The sequence below is a fragment of the Microcebus murinus genome, chromosome 22 (genome assembly GCF_040939455.1).
Source record: "Microcebus murinus isolate Inina chromosome 22, M.murinus_Inina_mat1.0, whole genome shotgun sequence".
NCBI lineage: Eukaryota > Metazoa > Chordata > Mammalia > Primates > Cheirogaleidae > Microcebus > Microcebus murinus.
The window spans coordinates 20502928-20526584 of NC_134125.1; the positions used below are offsets into that span (position 1 = coordinate 20502928).

The 23657-nt window shown below is 41.4% G+C and overlaps 2 protein-coding genes across 5 annotated transcripts in view; one reads left to right on the plus strand and one right to left on the minus strand.

Annotated features, from left to right (window-relative positions):
• The window catches only part of NF2 (NF2, moesin-ezrin-radixin like (MERLIN) tumor suppressor), an 86155-nt gene that overhangs the window by 32917 nt on the left and 29581 nt on the right, over nucleotides 1-23657 (plus strand). For 3 of the 4 annotated variants that reach the window (XM_012763866.2, XM_075996692.1, XM_012763865.2), the window contains 6 exons: nucleotides 230-313; nucleotides 11013-11081; nucleotides 11919-12001; nucleotides 14428-14503; nucleotides 17719-17853; nucleotides 22088-22162. In XM_012763866.2, coding sequence (XP_012619320.2) covers nucleotides 230-313; nucleotides 11013-11081; nucleotides 11919-12001; nucleotides 14428-14503; nucleotides 17719-17853; nucleotides 22088-22162 — 522 coding nt within the window. The remainder of the gene's footprint in view (nucleotides 1-229; nucleotides 314-11012; nucleotides 11082-11918; nucleotides 12002-14427; nucleotides 14504-17718; nucleotides 17854-22087; nucleotides 22163-23657) is intronic. The other variant, XM_075996693.1, reaches the window with a different exon arrangement.
• Nucleotides 22418-22711, minus strand: LOC109729852 (large ribosomal subunit protein eL37-like). Its single transcript, XM_075996694.1, has one exon. The coding sequence runs from the start codon at nucleotides 22709-22711 to the stop codon at nucleotides 22418-22420; it is 294 nt and encodes a 97-aa protein (XP_075852809.1).

Below are 23657 nucleotides of genomic sequence, written 5' to 3' on the forward strand. Positions count from 1 at the left end.
TATGTGTAGCCATCTTACCAATAACTTCTCAGTGACTGAACTCTCAACCTGTTTGCATCAGTAAAAAAAAAAACAAAAACCAAAACAAAACTGTACCCTTTGTCAGAAAATCATTAACAGGCTGCTTTGGCAGCCTTTGTTAGAACACCCTGCAGCCATCTGCTGTGACCAGCCTGCGTGGCTCACTTCTGTGCACATGGTGTCTTATTTCCCTTGTTGCCCCTTTCAGGTAAAGAAGCAGATTTTAGATGAAAAGATCTACTGCCCTCCCGAGGCTTCGGTGCTTCTGGCTTCGTACGCCGTCCAGGCCAAGGTAGGCGCGAAGAAGAAAGATGTGTTCTTTCCGGGCATGAACTCGGGTCAAAAGATCACTCCTGTCTGCTCTTGCTTTGGGTTTTCTGGACTTCAGAGAGACTTGCCCCAGAAAGTGAGATGTTATGGGATTTGGGGACTTGGAAGAACCAGTCGCTGTCCCAGTGTCTGTATAATTGTGTGTGTGTGCACACACGCATACAAATAAGTGTGTCATTCTAATGAATTAGAATTTAGTCCAAGTGAATTCATTCAGAAAGATGAATTTTCTGTGTAATCTCATTATGCACATATGGTTCATTACATTCACTGGATCAACCTCCTCTTTTTATTAACCAGGAAAAATGAATTTATGGGCTCCAGTTTTGGCTAAACATGGCTTTAGGGCAGAAGGGCCTCACTTCAGACCCATCTTCTGAGAACCAGCTGCCCTGTGTGTGGGGACCACACCACACCCTCAGAGAGTGCCTTGCTCTATCCACCCTCCGCCCCATGGGTGTGCGAGCCGTGCATGTGGCTGGGCGCTGTGGCCTGCTGAGCCCAGTCGAGCTGTCTAGCTGAACGAAAATCATTTACTTTCACTGCAGACTTTTTTTTTTTTTTGAAACAGAGTCTTGCTCTGTTCTCAGGGCTAGAGTGCAGTCGTGTCGTCATAGCTCACTACAACGTCAAATTCCTGGTGTCAAGCGACCCTCCTGCCTCAGCCTCCCAAAGTGCTAGAATTACAGGGGTGAGCCACTGCGTCTGGCCTCAGACCTTTTTTTATAAGATAAATTATAGGGTCAGCCCAGGGTGCTTCATGTCTCTTGGATTTCCCACTTCAATTAAATAGTACCTTCTCTTGGCCCTCTGCTTCCTGCCTTTCATTGAAGCATAGGAGGATGTCCCCAGACCTGGGACACCTCCACTAGTGTCATGATTTTAAAGCATGATCTTTTTTTTTTTGAGACAGAGTCTCGTTTTGTTGCCCAGGCTAGAGTGAGTGCCGTGGCATCAGCCTAGCTCACAGCAACCTCAAACTCCTGGGCCCAAGCAATCCTGCTGCCTCAGCCTGCTGAGTAGCTGGGACTACAAGCATGAGCCACCATGCCCGGCTAATTTTTTCTATATATTTTTAGTTGGTCAGTTAATTTCTTTCTATTTTTAGTAGAGACGGGGTCTCGCTCTTGTTCAGGCTGGTTTCGAACTCCTGACCTCGAGCAATCTGCCCGCCTCAGCCTCCCAGAGTGCTAGGATTACAGGCGTGAGCCACTGTGCCCGGCCTTAAAGCATGATCTTTTCAGTTATTTTTCCTTTTTAATTACAGCTGTCCATAAAGCCATTTCCCTATAATAGTAGAGTAATTCATAAGATACTCTTCTAAGCTCATTTTCTGGGGTAGCTTAATACAGTTTCAGATCAGAGCCAGGCAGTAACTGACTTATCATTTGTGGGGGCAGGTGGTAAAACAAAGGTGGTACATGCTGGTCAGACCAATGGAAACACCAAAATCAGTTTAGTTGTTTGATGAGTCCTCTAATATTTGCTGAGTATTTGCCAGGCTTGGGGGTGGGAGTTGTTGACCTGTCATAGATGTGAGCATTAAAGCAACTATTTCCCTCAGCAATTTGCCCAAGGTCATTTGGGCAATCTTGGGTAAAGCTACGGGCAGAATTCATGGCTTTGGGATAGCATTTTGTGCCTTCCCTATTCCATCTCCCTGAAAAATGAGTAATTGAGAAAACAGAAAATGGGCTTTAATTCAACTAAAACATATGCTACCTTTTATGCTTTGATCAAGAATATTAGTAACAAGAAAAATGTGTCCTTTCAATCAGTATTGCCCTGACAGTGATGAAGCAGTCATTGTCATTGTCATTAAATCTGAGCACTTCCTGGCCCAAAGTTGAGTTCCTTTTTTCATGCTTTCATCCCAGCTGAGAGGAGACCCAAGCTCTCAAGGATGCTATCTCTCTTTGAAGGGCTTCCGTCTCAAAGGCTACATTTTCTTTCCATAGATTTTGGGCCACAAATTCAAAGGCCACCTGTGGGAAAAAAAATCACTTTTCAAGGAACCAGCAGATGTTTGCTTAAACAGATTTCACTGTAGGAAAGCCCTGCTAATTTGGATCCTACTAATTTGGAGATGAAAGTGATTCACAGACAACATATGTGGTTCATATGGGGGAGGATGTTCGGATGTTCTAACTATTTTTTCCGGTGTAAATTTTAAGGATCTTACAAATAAAGGTAATCTATAGCTTAAAGTCTGCATTCGGGAAACCAAGGCTTACTATATAAAATGCGTCTAGTTTCTGTGACTGCTGATTAACATTAAAAGGAGATTTCTGGCCGGGTGCTGTGGCTCACGCCTGTAATCCTAGCTCTTGGGAGGCCGAGGCGGGCGGATTGCTCAAGGTCAGGAGTTCAAAACCAGCCTGAGCAAGAGCGAGACCCCGTCTCTACTATAAATAGAAAGAAATTAATTGGCCAACTGATATATATATATAAAAAATTAGCCGGGCATGGTGGCGCATGCCTGTAGTCCCAGCTACCCGGGAGGCTGAGGCAGAAGGATCACTCGAGCCCAGGAGTTTGAGGTTGCTGTGAGCTAGGCTGACGCCACGGCACTCACTCTAGCCTGGGCAACAAAGCGAGACTCTGTCTCAAAAAAAAAAAAAAAAAAAAAAAAAAAAGGAGATTTCTGATTATGCTCTTAATAAGATCTTGCATGCCCATAGTGTCTTCCAGTTTTACATGGAATTTTATAACATGAATATTTTGTGTGATACTCAGTGTAGTGTTTTCTGGAAGACAAGACTTGACAGTATTTTGCCTGTCTTGCTGATGAGGAATTTAAGGCTTGGAAAGGATTAGTGATTTGTCCAAAGTCACAATACTTTCATGTTAATTCTACTTTTATGGAGTTTATAGTCCACTTCTTTTTTTTTTTCTTTTTTTTTTTTTCTGAGACAAAGTCTCACTCTGTTGCCCAGGCTAGAGTGCCATGGCATCAGCTTAGCTCACAGCAACCTCAAACTCCTGGGCTCAAGTGATCCTCCTATCTCAGCCTCCCAAGTAACTAGGACTACAGGCATGCACCACAATGCCCAGCTAATTTTTTCTATATTTTTAGTTGGCCAATTAATTTCTTTTTATAGTAGAGACGGGGTCTCACTCTTGCTCAGGCTGGCTTCAAACTCCTGACCTTGAGCGATCCTCCCTCCTTGGCCTCCCAGAGTGCTAGGATTACAGGCGTGAGCCACCGCGACCAGCCTATAGTCCACTTCTTTTTTTTTTTTTTTTTTTTGAAACAGAGTCTCACTTTGTTGCCCAGGCTAGAGTGAGTGCCATGGTGTCAGCCTAGCTTACAGCAACCTCAAACTCCTGTGCTCAAGCAATCCTTCTGCCTCAGCCTCCCGAGTAGCTGGGACTACAGGCATACGCCACCATGCCCGGCTAATTTTTTCTATATATATTAGTTAGCCAATTAATTTCTTTCTATTTATAGTAGAGATGGGGTTTCGCTCTTGCTCAGGCTGGTTTTGAACTCCTGACCTCAAGCTATCCACCCGCCTCGGCCTCCCAGAGTGCTAGGATTACAGGCGTGAGCCACCGCGCCTGGCCAATATAGTCCACTTCTTGATGGAGAGGATTTGAAGTAGGATGGAATGAGAAAGAGGAGCCAGGGTGGACCTGGAGCCTGGTGTCCAGGCTGCCTACGGTGGCACATTGCCATTGCCCCTTTGCTGTCACCCCTGGCTGTCTAGCAGAGGGAGATCTGTGAGTAACAAGCACTGCCTTTTACTGAATTCGTTTGATTTGTAGGATCACATTAGTCCAAGCTTTTCAGTAAGCCATACTGGTTCCTACCATTATAGTCAGCTTGTTTTCTTCCACAATCCTTCTGAAACAGAAAGGAACATTAGAAGTATGGAGGGGAAAGCTAATTGAGCTCATTAACACATGGAATGTAATTATGCACAAATATATTCATTACGGTATTTCAGCTGTTCGAATGATATAGACACAGTTAATTCCAAGGCATAAAGAAACAATTACCCTCAAAGTATAAATACAAATACTAATCACATGGTTCAGTTAACAAGAACCATATTTCTTGGTTGGAATTTGAGTTATACTTGAATCAGAAGTGTAGGCAGGGTTTTTTTGGTCCAGTCACATGACACAGTAAACCATCTTGCAATGTTTAAGCCACCTGTTGGATTTTATATTGACCATTTGGTGTTTGAAATGTGTTCTTATTAAAAATGACTTTGGGATGCAATGGTATGTAATTTATGAATCTTGCGGTGCTCCCTGCAATCTCCTAGTGTTTAGAAGAGGGAAAAGAATGGTGGGAGGGGAGACTTACTATTTCTTAGTATTCTTTGATGCAAATCAGGGACAGAGTGCCAAAATACAATTAAGAAATTGAGTATATGTAAAGTATAGGTAGAGAGCAGCAAGAGTTGAGGCTGGAGAGGTCTGCAGGGGTTCAGATGAGAAAATGTCTTGACTTTATTCTGTGGGTGATGCAGAGCCAGTGAAGGGTTTGTATTTTAAACAGAGCCTTTGGTGGCTGTGTGAAGGACAGATTGGAGTGACATAAGTTGGGAAACAGGGAGACCCATCAGAAGACTGTGATAGTCATCCTGGCAAGAGAATGTTAGGTTCACATCTCAGGTAGTGATTGGTTGGATAGGAGCCATCTGACTTAAAAATATCCAGGAGGTAAAGTTAAATAGTAAAAGGTAAATAGTGCTATACTCTGCATATCCCCCCCCCTTTTTTTTTGCATGGCCTATTACACACTGATTTTTTTTTTTCCCACTCAACATCTGTTTTGAGATGTATCCATGTTATATGAGTAGATGTAGCTCGTTGATTTTAACTGCTGTATGGTAGCCACTGATAAATAAACCTAGTTTATTCATCCCCCTTCTGAGGGAGAGGTAACTTGTTTTCCCTTTTTCTGTATTACAAGCAGTGCTTGACTGAAAATCTTTTTGTATGATTCTTTGTGTACTTGTGCAAAAGTTTTTTCCCCTAAAGGTAGCTTTCTAGAAGTCAAATTGCATAGAATTGACAAAAGATGTGTACCTAAATGTAAAAAATCTTATGCTTATAAGAAAAAGACAAATAATAGAAAAATGGACACAAAGAGTATAAACAGGCACTTTATAGAAGAAAAAATGAGAACGGTCTGTAAATACAAAAAGATGTTCGCTCTCCCTAGTAATAGGAAAAAGAAAAATGAAAGCAACATAAGATAACACTTTTTTTTTTTTTGAGACAGAGTCTCGTTTTGTTGCCCAGGCTAGAGTGAGTGCTGTGGCGTCAGCCTAGCTCACAGCAACCTCAAACTCCTGGGCTCAAGGAATCCTGCTGCCTCAGCCTGCTGAGTAGCTGGGACTACTCGGCCTCCCAGAGTGCTAGGATTACAGGTGTGAGCCACCGCGCCCTGCCTAAGATAACATTTTAAAACCATAACATTGTCAGGGAGTACTGAATTTTTTTCAATTTTATTTTTTTAGAGACAGAGTCTTGCTCTGTCACCTAGGCTGGAGTACAGTGGCATGATCATAGTTTACTCTAACCTCCAACTCCTGGGATCAAGAGATCTTCCCACTTTAGCTTCCTGAGTAGCTGGGATTACAGACACATGCCACCATGCCTGGCTAATTTAAAATTTTTTTTTGTAGAGACAGGGTCTTGATATGTTGCCCAGGCTAGTCTCGAACTCCTGGCCTTAAGTGATCCTCCCACCTAAGCCTCCCAAAGCGCTAAGATTACAGACATGAGCCACCACAGCTGGCCCAGATTACTAAATTGGATAACCACATCACTGGTGCTCATTACTTGCTAGAGAGACTGTGAATCTGCATAACCTCTGTGGAGTGCTGGGTGTGGGAGGGGCGGGGGGGGGGCGGTGAGGAGACACCCCCCCGGCTAGTCTAGGTGGCTGTTCCAGAAGGACTCCTGCACACACATCCTTTTCACTTAAAACTATCAAAACATAGAACCCCCTTTTTTTTTAAACTGCTGAACTGTATTTCACAGAAATGAGGGACTGTAGATAATTTAAATATGTCTTCATTGATAGATATTTAGGTTTTTCTTTCTGTTGTTTTTCTATTGTTTGAACAGCTGCAGTGAACATTATATATATGCCTCTTTGGGCATATGTAAACAATATTTCTCTATGATACCAAGAAATGGTATAACTGGATTGAAAGATAAAATTTAAGTAATGCCAAGCAGAAGAAGCCAGATACAAAAGGATACAAATTTTATGATTCCATTTACCTATATATAAAATGTACAGAAAAGGCAAATACATAGGTACAAAAGTAGATTTGGTTGTTGCCAGGGGCTGGGGAAGGAAGAAATTAGGAGTAACTGCTAGGGGGTACAGGATTTCTTTTTGGGGTGATGGAAGTGTTCTAGAATTTGATAGTGGTCATGGTTACACAGTATTCTGAGTATACTAAACACCACTGAGGTGTATACTTAAAATGGTAAATTTTACGTGTGTAAATTTTATCAATTAAAAAATTTAAATAGATATGGCCAAATTGCCCTCCAAAAGTGTTGTCATAATTTAACTTCCAACATAGATTTATTGGCCATTTATATTTCTTTTCTCTGTGAATTAACTGTTTATGACTTGCCCATTTTTTCCACTGTTTTTTGTCTTTTTCTAACTGATTTGTAGGAGCTCCATGGTACAACGAGTATCATCATTTTGTCTGTTTTTACAGATCAGACTTGTCAATCTTTTTCTTTGTATCTTTTGAATGACTTTTAGAATGGCTAGACCAACCATTGTTATACTTAAATGATCTATATTTTGTTCTGTTATTTTTATGGCCTTTCATTTATAAGTTTTGAGTCTTCAGTCCATCTGGAATTTAGTGACTGGTATGTGGCAGGGATCTACTTTTTCTATATTTGTAATTATCAAATCTTTATGTTTTTGTGAAACCTCATTCAAAGGTTTCGTGAAAACCCTGTTCATTTGATCTAATTTCCCATATATAGACAACTTAAGAATTGACTTGGCCAGGTGCGGTGGCTCACGCCTGTAATCCTAGCACTCTGGGAGGCCCAGGCGGGCGGATTGCTCGAGGTCAGGAGTTCGAAACCAGCCTGAGCAAGAGCGAGACCCCGTCTCTACTATAAATAGAAAGAAATTAATTGGCCAACTAATATATATAGAAAAACTTAGCCGGGCATGGTGGCGCATGCCTGTAGTCCCAGCTACTCGGGAGGCTGAGGCAGAAGGATTGCTTGGGCCCAGGAGTTTGAGGTTGCTGTGAGCAAGGCTGACACCACGGCACTCACTCTAACCTAGGCAACAAAGTGAGACTGTCTCAAAAAAAAAAAAAAAAAAGAAATGACGCCACAATGTCTTTTAAATGGTGAACTCCTTTCTTGAATTTATTTATTTATTTATGAATGAATGAATGAATGAGTGACAGAGTCTCGCTTTGTTGCCCAGGCTAGAGTGCCATGGCATCAGCCTAGCTCACAGCAACCTCAAACTTCTGGGCTCAAGCAATCCTGCTGCCTCAGCCTCCCGAGTAGCTGGGACTACAGGCATGCGCCACCATGCCTGGCTAATTTTTTCTATATATTTTAGTTGGCTAATTAATTTCTTTCCATTTATAGTAGAGACGGAGTCTTGCTCTTGTTCAGGCTGGTTTCGAACTCCTGACCTCGAGCAATCTGCTCGCCTCGGCCTCACAGCTTTCTTGAATTTAAATTCAATTGGTTTATATCAGGGGTAGATCCAGGTTTTCTGGGGCCTGAAGTTTATATAATTTAGGGGGTTCTTTTCGATGCAAGAAGACCAAATTATGAATATAAAATTAGGTGCAGGCCCATACTGGTGCAGAGACCTGAAATTCAAGCTTCCTTAGGTTCACATTAAATTCACCCCAGTTATATTATCAGAATGTGTTGCATAAAAGAATGAGGAACAGCCATCTCTATCTCTGGAGTGGTATCTTTTATATTCACCAACTGCCACAACTTCAGAATTTGTTTTTCTTCCTTTGTTTTCTTAAGAGGCATTTAAGAGCAGACACATACATCAAGGTAGCTTTAATACTGGAAGTGGAGTTAGTCCAGTGGAGAAGTTCTTTCAGCAGGATCTTCACCACCTCTGCATTGTTCAGATGTAATGTATTTGATCAGTGGAGTAGCTGAGAGCTCAGTATGATAATGGAGATTGTGAATTTTACAAGCCTTTGGAACTGGAATTTACAACTGTAACTTTGCATATCTGCTTACCTTTGCATTAAAGTTTGGTCAGCATTATTGAGAGGTTTGCAAATACAACTAACAGTGCTTTCTTTAGCATCTTACCCCTTCAAAAACTGGGGAGGCAAACAGTGACCAGTGTTATAAATAATGCAGAGGATGACAGTAACAATGATACCTGACTTTGACCATGAGTCAGACACCATGCTAAATGCTTACCTGGATTGTCTATTTATTCTCATCACCCCCTATGAGGCAGATGCTGTTATGGCCTTCGCCATACAGATGTGGCAGCCGAGATTTAGAGAGAGGGTGCCTTACTCAAGACTTCAGAGGGGTGTTCCAGATCCCCCTTTTCAAGATCCTCAAAGGCTAATTCCTTCACATGACAAATAAGAAGACAGACTTGGAGAGACCTAAGATCTTTTGATAGCAGGTTGTATGTGTCAAGCATAGTTTATTTTATTTTATTTTATTTTATTTTATTTTATTTTATTTTATTTTATTTTATTTTATTTTATTTATGACAGAGTCTTGCTCTGTTGTCCAGGCTATAGTGCCGTGGCGTCAGCCTAGCTCACAGCAACCTCAAACTCCTGGGCTCAAGTGATCCTTCTGCCTCAGCTTCCCAAGTAGCTGGGACTACAAGCATGTGCCACCATGCCTGACATATATATATATATATATATATATATGTATTTTTTTTTAGTTGTCCAGCTAATTTCTTTCTATTTTTTTAGTAGAGATGGGGTCTCACTCTTGCTCAGGCTGGTCTCGAACTCCTGAGCTCAAACGATCTGCCCACCTTGGCCTCCCAGAGTGCTAGGATTACAGGTGTGAGCCACCGTGCCTGGCCTTAAACATAGTTTTTAAAACTATGTGGTACCATTACCTTGGGGGTTTGGAAGAAATAATAAAAAATAAAACTGTGCGGGCATTATTTCATTTAATCCCTACAGGGGCCCTGCAAAATAAATAGTGTCATTATTCCTGTTTTACAGATGAGAAAACTGAGACACAAACATTTCCAAGGTCACATAGCTATTATACTAAGTGCAATAGGTGGGACTGAACCTTAAGTAACCTGCCTCCAGAGCCAGGCTCCTATGTTCACGCTGCAGCTGCTTCCTGAGGGAGTACCATTAAAGCTACATCTCCAAGCCTCCCAGAAGTAGAGAGAAACTGGGGTCCTTTCATTTTTTTTCAATGAAGAAATGCCTCAACAGGGTTACAAAAATGTATCATATTTAAAATGTTTAGATTGGACAGATTTATTCCTTTAACACTCAAAAAATAATGCAATACAATTCTGTTTCTTGCAAAAATAATGATGAGATTCAAAATAAATATTAATTCATGAGGCTTTTACAGTCGGTGTGATATGGGCATGAGGCATGATTTAAAGTTGATGATGAACATTTCCTTTCAATCCTGTGTCTGTGTTTGGTGGACGTTTCATTTGGAGAATATACCAGAAGTCTGACTTGAGGCTCGTTGGGCATGCAAGGGTGGCCAAACATCCTGACCCAATTTGGTGGTATTAATATATAGAATCAGCAGCCTTGTGCCTGATCTTTCTTTGTTTTTCCAATGTTGGTGGCTAAAAGGATAAATGTTTATAGAAGATTATATTAAAGTACCTTTTTATAAAAAGAAGAGCTACTGAATGCCAATTGATAAGAGACAGGCTTTGATTTTATATTCTACTGTGTGTTTCATGGTTAGTTTCTTTTTAAATGTTCTTTAGTTTTTTATTATTTCCTTGTCAGACTTAAGTTTTCTAGGAAAGAAAGGGGTATTTTTTTTTAATCAAAGAAGAAATTTCCAAGTCATTTTTCCTGGAGGAATAAATTAAAATGCAGGGCCTATTTGTGATCCTACTAGTGACTTCTCTGTAGCTTTAAGAAAATCAATTAACCTTTTACTCTTTCTCTGTCTGTACAATAGAGATGACAGTTTTGACACCAGATTTTTCCTAGGTATTTTTCAGAGCCTTGAGTGAAAGGTATTAAAAATATTGCTTGCATTATTTCCAACTCCCCCTAGCAATTGGTTCCAATTATCAGCCACTTAGAAGCATTTGTAGGTAAGACTCTTATCACACATTGCTAATCACAACTTTCACAGTTGTGTTTTGTTGTTTCAATTCAAAAGCTGATGTTTTGGAAGTGGCTGCTTTCTTTGAGGGTTAGAAAACATGACCACATTTCCATACAAATATCTATTCTTATTAGCACATAACCCATCCCTCCCTTAAAGGATTATGCAACTCTGTTCATAGATATAATCAGCTTTGTATTTTCATTCAAGGATAACAAACTAGCAAGGTTGAAATCTTGACTTGTCATCGGAATTGAATTACTCCCTGGAGCTGGGAGGGAATGAGATTGAGTCCAGCCCTGTTCAGAATGGCAGTCTCTAGAATCTAAGCTCTCTCTTTCTTCTCCCTCCAGTATGGTGACTACGACCCCTCTGTTCACAAGCGGGGATTTTTGGCCCAAGAGGAATTGCTTCCAAAAAGGGTAAGAAATCAAATTCCCTATTTGGGAAGACATAGCAGATATTCAGTCTAAAAGAAATCTAATTGAAGGACTTAAAGGAATATTGGAAGTACATGGCAAGAAGATTTTTATAAATATTTTGTAATAAATGTTCTGTAGAGACTATGGAATCTCCGTTAATAATATTAAAAAGCAAAGGTTTGTGGAATCTGTTTGGCATTTCCAAGATTAGCATGGCCTGTAGGCCATGTTTGTCCAGCATGGTCCTTTCTTTAAAGGTGGTGGAGGGTCACTGATTCCCGGGGAGGAGGGTTGAGCAGTGTGTATTGAGCTTGGGGAATTACGCTGTTAGCAGCATCGAGGGGTGGGTAGAGGAGATGAGGTAGGGGTGGGCATTGTGGTTTTTAATCCTAGGCTTTGTTCATCTTGTTCATTAGCCGCAGAAGCAGGCCCGCCCTCCCTTTCGCTCCTTTCAATTTTATGTCCTCGTTCATTTGTCGTTGGGTAATAAAGGCTTGCTCCTCACCTCTTCTGCCTTTACCTGTCCTTTGACTACTTCTGTGCAGGCGAAAGCCCAAGTGTCGCCTCTGGCAGTGGAGCTTGGCCCAGAGCAAAGACAGGAAAGAAAGGCCTCTGCCAGACGAGGGGTGTGCCTAGGTCTGAGTAATAACATAGTCACTCCTCCAATTGAATGGTCTTGTTTACATGCCCACCTCTGCGTGTGACTGTCTCCCTGTGTGCAGCTCTGTAAAAATAGCTTTGTTGTTTTGTAAAAATGATGCATAATTGTAGAAATGGCAAACAATACCCGAACTTACTTTGTGTGTAGGTTTTTAATTTTGTTCTATTTTTCGGTAGGTAATAAATCTGTATCAAATGACTCCGGAAATGTGGGAGGAGAGAATTACTGCCTGGTATGCTGAACACCGAGGCCGAGCCAGGTGAGGCGCCTTCCTCATTGGTTTACATTTCTTTGTGGGCTTTTTTTTTTTCTTTAAAGAACAACAAAACTGGGACATGCTTGTTAAAGAAAATGCAGTACTGAAGAATATAAAAGAAAAAGGGAGAGCTGGGGGTAATATCAGTCTTAGTTCTGTGTGTGCCCTTTTCCTAGTATGGCAGTATAAAGTGGGTGTGTGTACTGCCTGTCGGGGTGTGCAAAGCTAGTATACTCATTGGTAATTTAGTTTAATTCTAAGAATTCTATTGTGTAGATATCATGTTGCTTTTGCGGCCATCTGCCTATTGGCATTTGGAGTATATGTAGGTTTTTCACTTTACAGAAATTTCTGCAGTGCACACTCTTCTATCGTTACACAGTTGTATGAGTGGTTCTGAGAGCAGATTCCCTAGAAGGAGAGGTGCTGGGTCAAAGGATGCCAGCAGTTTGCATTTTGACAGGTGCCACCACATTGTTCTCCAGAAGGCTGCACCATTTTCACACATCCATCAGCAGTGTCATGAGAGTGTCTCCCCTTCCCCATTCTGTTCTCAACACTTGTATTTATCAATCTAATTTTTATCATCTAAAAGGTGAAAAATTGTATCTTATGTTCTAGTTGGCATTCCCGTGATCATTTCAGGAATTGCTCATCTTTTCATTAGACTTTCAAAATGTTTTCTTTTTTTAAACTTTTAGAAAAGTGTAGCATATGTAATGAGAAGTGGACAGATCATGAGTACACTGCCCGATCAATGGTCACAAAGTGAGAGCACTATGTAACACCAGGGTAGGAAATAGCGTAACCAGTTTCTTGAGTTTTCTTTTTTCTTGTTTTTTTTTTAAGACAGGGTCTTGCTGTGTCACCCAGGCTAGAGTCCAGTGTCATCATCATAGCTCACAACAACCTCAAACTCCTAGGCTCAAGAGATCCTTCCTGCCCCAGCCTCCTGAGTACCTGGGACTATGGGTGCTTGTCACTATGTGTGGCAATTTTTTCTATTTTTTTTTTTTTGAGACAGAGTCTCGCTTTGTTGCCCAGGCTAGAGTGAGTGCCGTGGCGTCAGCCTAGCTCACAGCAACCTCAAACTCCTGGGCTCAAGCAATCCTGCTGCCTCAGTCTCCCGAGTAGCTGGGACTACAGGCATGTGCCACCATGCCTGGCTAATTTTTTCTATATATATTAGTTGGCCAATTAATTTCTTTCTATTTTTTTATAGTAGAGACGGGGTCTCACTCAGGCTGGTTTTGAACTCCTGACCTTGAGCAATCCGCCCGCCTCGGCCTCCCAGAGTGCTAGGATTTCAGGCGTGAGCCACCACGCCTGGCCTTTTCTATTTTTTGTAGAGACAAGGTCTCACTATGTTGCCCAAGATGGAACAGTCTCCTGATTTCTGACTCCATAGGTTAATGTTGCCCATTTAAAACTTTGGATAAATGCAGTCAGACAGTTTCTATTTTTTGTGCATCATTTTTACTCATCATCATATTGTGAGATTTGGGTTTGTGGCATGTGGCATTAGTTTTTTCACTTTCATTACTGTGTAGAATCTCACTGTATCAACATCCATTCTATTATTGATGGACATGTGGGTTGTCAGGTTGTCTTCTGGTTTTTGCTATCACAATTATATCAAGCAATTTCCCAAAGTAATTATAGAATTTACATCATTAGTGTGTGTGATTTCTGTTTTTTCCACCTGCTTGCCATCACTTGGCATTCTTTCAGGCTGGATTTTTAAAAATTCACTTGAGAGCATTTTGAAATTGGGAAGAGATAAAAGAGGACAAGGACATAGGGAGGCTTGAGTTAAAATATTTCAATACCGTACCTACTTGGGAATTTTCTGCAAGTCATTGCTGTTTAAGAGCTTTAAATTTGACTTATAACTTAGAAGTACATGATCTGGCTTGGGTTTTTATAACTCAGATGTAGCTCTTGCCTCAGCCTCCAACAATCTAAAAAATAAAATCAGAAAAAGCAGCTGTCAGCTTGCAGAGAGAGTTGTTTCATTACCAAAACTTCCTAAGTAAAAGTACACAAAGAGAAAGCAATGACTTAAATAAAATTTGAACATCTAAATCCCTTTGAGGGTGGAAGATGACATACCGTGTACTCTTCTTGAATGACTTGAGACAAGTGTCAGTGTTTACTAAAAGCCAAATGGGAAATTAAAATCAAGAGATCTCATAATGAATCTGTTCTCGCATTCTCTTTTTACGGGGATGAGAAATTCTGCTTGACCTCGATGTGTTTAGTAGACTTGGGGTTGGACGGGGCTTTGCTGGTACCTGCCCTGACTCGGGTCTTCTGCTGGCGATGTGGCCCCCGCGGAGTGACAGGGTCAGAACACTCAGCTTGCCCTGTTCCCGCCCCCCACCAAACTCACTCAGCTCCAGTGACAGTGTCTTGCATTCTCCTCACAGGGACGAAGCTGAAATGGAATATTTGAAGATAGCTCAGGACCTGGAGATGTACGGCGTGAACTACTTTGCAATCCGGGTGTGTTGAAGCCTCTGCAAGTTCCCTATGTAGTAAACAGAGACCGAATCAGGGCCAGACTGCTAAAATGGGTTGCTTCTTCATTCCAGGGTGATCGAATCTTCTATGGTTCACTGGTAAAGAAGATAAGAGGAAGGGGAGAGAGGTCTTAGAGCCTAATTTTCTATTTTTGGATTTCAATTAGATCATGGGTAATTAAGTGTCAGTTGAGCCTTGGGGACCTTGGGCTTGGTTCTGCTCTCAGCAGAAACCTGTTTGAATGCCCTGAGTGTAAGATTTGATTATTTCTGGCTCTGTGAGATCTCCACCCACGGGGAGCACCTGTAAATACTTTCTTTCCCCACTAGGCACAAGGAGAGTAAAGCTGCTTTTATAGATTACTGATTTGTTTGGGCGGGGACTCTTGTTCTCACTATGAAGCTAATTGGTTTTCTATTCAGACCATTAATAGTCTTCTATCCTCTGGGAACCCACTGCTTCTGCAGGGAGAGGCCTTTGTGTTCAGCCCAGATCCGAGCCTTTAGAATGTCTTTCTCCTGTGAGTTGGTTGCTAGCTGCAGTGTATGGGCAGCTTCTTCCAAAGGAATGCATGCACTTTGCTAAAGCATGTCGCCATTGGCTCCAAACCACAGATGTGTAGAGGTTCAGCCACAGCAGTCCACCTTTATTATCATAGTTATGCTTTGCTTTTGTTTTTAAGGTTCCTACAACTTTTGTATTGAATTTGGGTAAATTGAAACACATTCTAAATCTTCTAGGATAGATTTCTACCTGATGATTCATTTTCTAAATACAGATTTTTTTTATGGATTACTCTGCATAAAAAATAAGGCACACTGAAGTGTTATGTTATTTCATATAGTAAATAAGTGTCTCAAAGATGTTCCATAATGATGCCAATGGTTGTTTTCTAAAGTTTTATTAGTTTGTATTTGCTAATTGTTTGATTTCTTTCTTTCTTCCTCTTCTTCTTTTTTTTTTTTTTTTTTTTTGGTTTGGTTTCTTTAAGGTCAGAGTAATTTAACACATTTTTGTGTTTTTGTCAGCTCTTTTTGCCCCTATGTTGGCCACCTAGATTCTAGAAAACTAGTTTTATGACTCTCTTCTTAGGGAATATTTATACATCAGTTAGACCCTGTCTTGTGTATGTGTTTCTTATATTGAGGAGAGTAGATAAAGCTAAAGACTATTTTAGTGCCTTTTATGTTAAACTTCCTGAAATTCTACAATTAAAGGAAAATATGTGCTTAAAACAATTTAAAAGGGGTTACTTGAGTCCCCACCTCTCTGTTTAATCACTAGAAGTGTTGGAGTCTGTTTTTCCCAAGCTGAACTTGAACTCCTGATGGACCTGTTTGTGTAAACTGAAAGGAAACAGGTTTTGTTTGTAACAAACTTGGCATGGGTATGGTCACATTAGACATTAAGTCCAGCTTTTTTTTAAGTGACAGGGTCTCATTCTGTCACCCAGGCTAGAGTGTAGTGATGTGATCATAGCTCATTGCTGCCTCCAACTCCTGGACTCAAGGAATCCTCTTGCCTCAGCCTCCCGAGTAGCTGGGACTGCAGGTGCACACCACCATGCCCATCTTTCTTTCTTTTTTAAAGATTTAAATAGTCAAGAACAACAAAATATCTCATTTTCTAAAATATACTGCAGATTTAAAAGTATAAAACCTCACTTCTATTGATGCAATAATTCTAAAAGCTTTACTGACAAGCAGAAGAATCGCTCACAGTTTGGTAGTAGTGCCTGACTTTAGGGTGTCAGGAGTAAAAAGATTTATGTTGGAGCACTCACTTCTCCATCTGATGCCTGCTGTTAGATTTGTACTTCGCATCATGGTCTGAGTATCTTCTTAGTTTGCAGATCTGTTTTCCTGCCCTTGCGGTTTAGTTCAATTTCCTTGTTGTCAGCAAGGGTCAGGGGCTGTAGGGTCCTTGTGGCAGATAGTTTCCTTCCATCTCCAAACAAGGGCCAGACCACAGTGCTGGTGGACAGACCCGCACATATGATCACCAGGTCCTTAGCTAGGTCAGTGAGGGGGGGCCCAGGGCACTCATGACTGCTGATCAGGGCCACTGTCAGACATAGCATACATGCAGTCAATTAATTTTTTATGCAGCTTTATTGAGGAGTAATTCATAATAATTTCTTCTGATATGCTTTTCATAACATTTAATTATTAAAATTTTTTAAATATAGGAAAGTTGAAAGAATTTTTCAGTGAATATCTATATATACTCACTATGTAGATTTTACAGTTAACATTTTACTACATACTTGCTTTATCACATTAAGACTACATTTTGTCATTAAATGAGACCCTTCAGTCCTAGCACTTAAATTTTTCTTTCTAGTAGACCAACAACTGTTTCTTTTAACATAAATGTTTAAACCTAGGGCCAGGTGCAGTGGCTCACACCTGTAATCCTAGCACTCTGGCAGGCCGAGGCGGGAGGATTGCTTAAGCTCAAGAATTCTTTTTTTTTTTTTTTTGAGACAGAGTCTCGCTTTGTTGCCTAGGCTAGAGTGAGTGCCGTGGTATCAGCCTAGCTCACAGCAACCTCAAACTCCTGGGCTCAAGCAATCCTCCTGCCTCAGCCTCCTGAGTAGCTGGAACTACAGGCATGTACCACCATGCCCAGCTAATTTTTTCTATATATATTAGTTGGCCAGTTAATTTCTTTCTATTTATAGTAGAGACGGGGTCTCGCTCTTGTTCAGGCTAGTTTCGAACTCCTGATCTTGAGCAATCCGCCCGCCTCGGTCTTCCAGAGAACTAGGATTACAGGCGTGAGCCACCGCGCCTGACCTGAGCTCAGGAATTCGAGACCAGCCTGAGCAAGAGTGAGACCCTGTCTCTAAAGAAAAAAAAAAAAGCCTGGGGTTTTAATTCTATACCTGTGATAACCTGATTACTTAACTAGAGATAACAACACTTAGATACTCTTCCTTTAGCCATCAAGCTAGTGACAGAAGCCCCCAGTGATCCTTCTGGAGGGGACCCATGTGTCACAGGAATGGTACAGTTTGCCTCTGCCTGCCCCAATTCAGAAAGCTGGAAGCCTCTTGGGTTACAAGACAGCTGTGACTGTCGGGATCTGTTGCAACTTGTCATATGTAAGACTGTGTGCCAGGTTTTTTGAAAGGTTGAATAAAATCTCAAGCCTCAACTGGAGCTTATAGCGGCTATTCTTCATTGGATCCACAGAACAAAAAGGGCACAGAGCTGCTGCTTGGAGTGGATGCTCTGGGGCTTCACATCTATGATCCTGAGAACAAGCTGACCCCCAAGATCTCCTTCCCGTGGAATGAAATCCGAAACATCTCATACAGTGACAAGGAGGTAGGACATGTCTGCGCTGCAGATGCCACTAGCGGCCCAGTGGTCCAGCAAAAGGTCTCTCCCCAGCTCCCCTCCTTGCTGGTGCTTCCCCAGCCAGGCCATCTCCTTGCTATCAGTAAAATCCTTTAATTCCCAGGCTTTAGGATTTGGGTTGTTGATTTTTAAAGTATTTACAGAAGAATATTGGCATCCTTTTATCAAAGGGCGTCACTAAACCCCATTGCTGACTAAGAGACTGGGAAGCTCAACTTGTCAGGGCTAAACCCCAAAGGAGAATAAACAAACAAAAAAGTAATATTATTACTTGGCTTTCTATTTCTGGTGATAAATTCTCTTTGTTTTTCTATTCTTTTCTTTTTCTTTCTTTTCTTTTCTTGAGACAAGGTTTCACTATGTTGCCCAGACTGGATTTGAACTCCTGGGCCCAAGCAATCCTCCTGCCTTAGCCTCCCAAGTAGCTGGGACTATAGACATGCACCACAGCGTCTGGCTTAAATTCTCTTTGTATTATAAGTGTGGTCTATATTGAGCCTTATGTGTCTAGTGCTTGAAACACGTGGTAGAGAAATATATATATAAATTCATACATTATATATAAATTTATATATTTATATGTATATATATGTACACATATACACATATGTACATATGTATTTTTGTGTGTATATATCTCTCAGCAGTGATATAAGTAAGGATATTAAGTTAATATGCTTACAGGAATTTGAGAATAATTAAGTTTCAATAACTTGGATACTTCTTTTTTTCTTTTCTTTCTTTTTTTTTTTTTTTGCCTGATCTACAGCCAAGACATTTCTTTTTTTTTAAAGCAACCTGCTGGGTGACCATTCCAACAGGTTGGGAAGCCAAGCCCTGGCCAGAAGCCAGGCACATGTGCTTTCAGATGGGTACCCTTAAAATTCAAATATTTCTACATAGGATGGTGGCTTTTCCCAAATGCTGTAATCCTGTCTTCATTCATTCATCTATTCATTCATTGTTCATTGATTTCAAAGGAATTTTTGAGTATCTGCTGTGTGCTAGGTTTTATAGGGGAAACAAAGTTGTAGAAAATCCAGTCTTAGCCTCATGGAAGTTATAGACAAATAATGACTCAACTCTTATAATAAATAAGTACAGTGGAAGAGACTGATGATGAAGAAGATGATGATATATATATATATGTTTTTTTTATTCTTTATTTATATATTTTTAATCTTTTTCTTTTTTTTTTTAACCAACCATGCTGATACCTTGATCTTGGAGATGATGATGATGATATAATCTTCCACTTACAAGCACTTTCATCCAGACCCTCTGATTTAATCCTCATGAGAACACTGCTATAGAGGCAGTGTCATTGTAATCTCTTTGTGTCACATTGGGAAGCAGAGACACAGAGGGTTCAAGTGACCTGTGTCTGACAAGTACAGTGTCAGAGGCTGGCAGCCGGGGTCACTGATGACACATCTCCTGCTGTTCAGGGAGGCCCAAAGGCTGAGCCCTGAGAGAACAGGGGCACTGGGCAGAGGGATGCTCCACTCAGTGACCTACTGGTGCCTGCACAGCCAGGACACAGAGTGGGGAGTACATGTGATGGCTTGGTTGCTACCTGCAGAGCCCTGACCTCTGGGCAAACTTCCTTTTTCTCTTTCTTCATAGCAACTTTTTTTTTTTTTTTGAGACAGAGTCTCACTTTGTTGCCCAGGCTAGAGTGAGTGCCGTGGCGTCAGCCTAGCTCACAGCAACCTCAAACTCCTGGGCTCAAGCGATCCTTCTGCCTCAGCCTCCCGAGTAGCTGGGACTACAGGCATGCACCACCACGCCCGGCTAATTTTTTTGTATATATATTAGTTGGCCAATTAATTTGTTTCTATTTATAGTAGAGACGGGGTCTCGCTCTTGCTCAGGTTGTTTTCGAACTCCTGAACTCAAAGGATCCGCCCGCCTCGGCCTCCCAGAGAGCTAGGATTACAGGCGTGAGCCACCGCGCCCGGCCTTCTTCATAGCAACTTGAGGAAAGGACACCAGAGCCCTGGTTTCCAATGTGTGGTTGGGATCTGCTCAGCCATGCTTGTTGAGAAACAGCAAGCCTCTTAACTCAAAACATTCTGACTTTGAAGTTTTTGTAAATAGTCAGCCAGGGAGATGAGCATTTAAGTGTTTCTTTTTTAAAGTCCCTAAATTGAGTGTTCCACATGACTGAAACCAGTAGGTACATCACAGTATGGTAGTTTTTCATCTCCCAATTTCATAAAGTCTGTTTACTGCACATCCACACATTTGTAGGATAAAGGCTCCCCAAACACTCATTCTTCAAAGAACCCCAGGATTAAAGTCTCCCCTAGTATGGCCTGACACAGTAAACTGTAATATACCCTCTCAGGGGGCAAGGTACTGTCGGGTTCCATCATGTCAGTAAATTCATGCAGTAAGAGGACCCCAAGCTGACTTGACATAATGGGAAATAGTCCTGGTAGTTATGCGTGACAGGCATGCTGTCAAAACAGAAATGTTAGTTTATTTTAAGTGATCTGTTGATTCTTTGTGTATGCTCTGGTGTGGTGCAGAGCCTGTGGTTTCCCCACTACTTGTGGTTTCCCACTGACAGCTTTGGGGTTTGACAGCAAGGCCAAAAATAAGCTCACGAAATTCACAAATAGCAGCCTACACAAGAGCAATACTGCTTCTAAGTTAACTTGCCAAAAGCTTAACAAGGGATCATTTTCTGTCCTCAATGTGCTAATTCCTTGTTGGACAATATAATGTGTGGAAGAAATACCCAAGAATATATCTTCCCAAACATATTTATCTGCTTAGCAATTTTTTCTTGGGATCGAATGTCCATTTTATTAATTGTCCATTAGTAGGAGAATAAGAAATATATATATCTCTATATAATAAAATACTATAAAGAGGTAAAAGTGAACAGACTATATCTTTAAGCATCAACATAGACAAATCTTAAAAAAATAATGTGTAAAAAAGGCAAGTGATAAAAGAACATGTATAGTTGACAGCATTTAAATTTCATAAACATGTAAAACTTAAAAGTATACTTGTTCTGCCACATAGGAAATAAACTTGTGATGAAAAGCAAGGGGATGATGAGCACTCAGCTCAGAACAGGGACCACCCTTGGGGAGGAGGAAGGAGAGAGGAGCACGGTGTTAGGATCTGGAAGTTAGGATCTATCTGGTCTCATCAGGAGTGGCTGAGAGCAGCAGTTGCCCTAGTTCCCGGTGTGCTTTCCTGCTGGTGGTCTGACCCTGAGTTCTCCCACTAAGCCACCGTCCTGTCTTTATCGTCTATCTCTCTTTCCACTTTGATTTCAGGAACTATGTTTTTCTTTTCTACTCTAGTCCATTTTCATCTTCACATTTGATTCCTTCTGTTAACAGCTTTTATCAAATTATCCCCATATTCAGAAACCTATAGTGGCTTCTCATGTCCTGTCACATCCAATCTAAACTCCTCTGACTGTCTCTTCTGAGATCAATCTGAGATTGAGCGCCTTCAGGGTGGTGTGGCCATAGACATCTGACTGTCTCTTACTCCTCACCAACAATCTCCAAGCCTACCCTTCCTCCTTCCCAGGCTAAGTATCATCTCAGTCACACATCCCCAAATGAGCACACACCAGTGCTCATTTCCCCGTATACCCCTTGTTTCTGTAGCTGCCCTGCCAGTGTGCCCCTCTACCCTACCTCGTGGCTGCTCCGTCATGTTCTTCTTAGACCAGCTTCAGCCCCTTCTTGCTTATGGTGGATCTGCTCTGAACCCCCAGACACTCGTAATTTGTACCACTCAATGAATCACTCATATATTATGTGATTTCTTGAGTAACTGGCTGTTGTTAGTCTTGTTCCAAGTAGATGCTGAACTTCATGAAGGCAGAGGCCATGCCTTAGACTGCGGTAGCCCTCCCAGTGTAGGTCTTGAGAACAGGCCCTTTAAGGATTCTAATTTTGGGTTGCCAGGGATGGCTCCCTCGCGCCCACACCTACGATGGTGCAGAGGACACAGGATACCAAGCTCTTGCATTCCCAGACTCAGCACCCTAGGTGCTCCTAATTCACTGAGATTTAGTGCCTGGGCACCAGAAAGTTCCCCAGGACAAGGCATAGCCTCATGCTGGACTAGGGACAGTGTAGATGTTGCTTTTGTGGAATATCCCACTTGGTGGTAACATTTCCAGGCTGTGAGACTAAAACTCTGTTCTGCTTCCTTCTTCCAGTTCACTATTAAACCGCTGGATAAGAAAATTGATGTCTTCAAATTTAACTCCTCAAAGCTTCGTGTTAATAAGCTGGTAAGTTGAGATCCTGGTTTTCACGACTGATAACCGTAGCTTTTCTGAGAAATCAAATGCTGCTTTTTAGAGACTGTCGGGGTGATACCTTGTGAAGTGTAGAATGAGAGCTTAATTGGTACACACTTTTCTCTTTATCTTAACCTAGAGTGTCAAACCTAAATTTTATAATAAGGAAGTTTTAAAAATGATTTTGTTTTGTTTTTAGATTTTTAAAAACCGAAACATTTATTGTATGACTAATTGTTGAGATTCTTAAAATGAACTGGATGCTGGAACAGCTGCCCTCTTGGGTTTAGATGTTGTTCCTTCACGGAATCCATGCCTGAATCTGTGGTATACAATTTTTAGGTGCCTCATCCGACCGGTCCCGGTGGTATTTTGTCTTTTAGCCTTGGCACTCCAGTTACACTTTCTCTTGCGCTTGGCAGGGTAGCCACATTTGCCACAGGTCGACTTTTGAAGGTGGTAGGCCTTAGAGCCACAACGGTGGCACAATGTACGCGTCTTATTGCGACGATTACCAAATGATGACGTCCCCTTCGTCATCTTGCTTCTGTGGCTGAGACCAAAGAGCTAAAAATGATTTTTATTGAAGTACTTCATATATATAAAAAGATAAGTATAATGTAAGGTATAAAGAATAACACAAATGAACAGCTGTGAACCTAGGACACAGCTTTAGGAAACAGCGCCCTTGCACACTGTCGAGACGCCGCGTGTTAACACCGTGCTCCTCTCTCCTTCCTCCTCCCCAAGGGTGCTCCCTGTTCTGAGCTGAGTGCTCATCATCCCCTTGCTATTCATCACAAGTCTATTTCCTATGTGGCAAAACAAGTATACTTTTACATGTTTATGAAATTTAAATGCTGTCAACTATACATGTTCTTTTTTTTTTTTTTTTTTGAGACAGAGTCTCGCTTTGTTGCCCAGGCTAGAGTGAGTGCCGTGGCGTCAGCCTAGCTCACAGCAACCTCAGACTCCTGGGCTCAAGTAATCCTCCTGCCTCAGCCTCCCGAGTAGCTGGGACTACAGGCATGTGCCACCATGCCCGACTAATTTTTTCTATGTATATTAGTTGGCCAATTAATTTCTTTTTTATTTATAGTAGAGACGAGGTCTCGCTCTTGCTCAGGCTGGTTTCGAACTCCTGACCTTGAGTGATCCTCCTGCCTCGGCCTCCCAGAGTGCTAGGATTACAGGCGTGAGCCACTGTGCTCGGCCTATACATGTTCGTTTGTCACTTGCCTTTTTTACACATTATTTTTTTGAGATTTGTCTATGTTGATGCTTAAAGATATAGTCTGTTCACTTTTACCTCTTTATAGTACTTTATTATATAGAGACATATATATTTCTTATTCTCCTACTAATGGACAATTAAATGCTTTCCGCTTCTGTTGTTTTAACAGGCTGTTGTGAAAATTCTCATACCTGTCCTGGTGCACATGGCCAGTAGCTTCTCTAGTCTAGAGTATAAACATAGGAGTTAAAG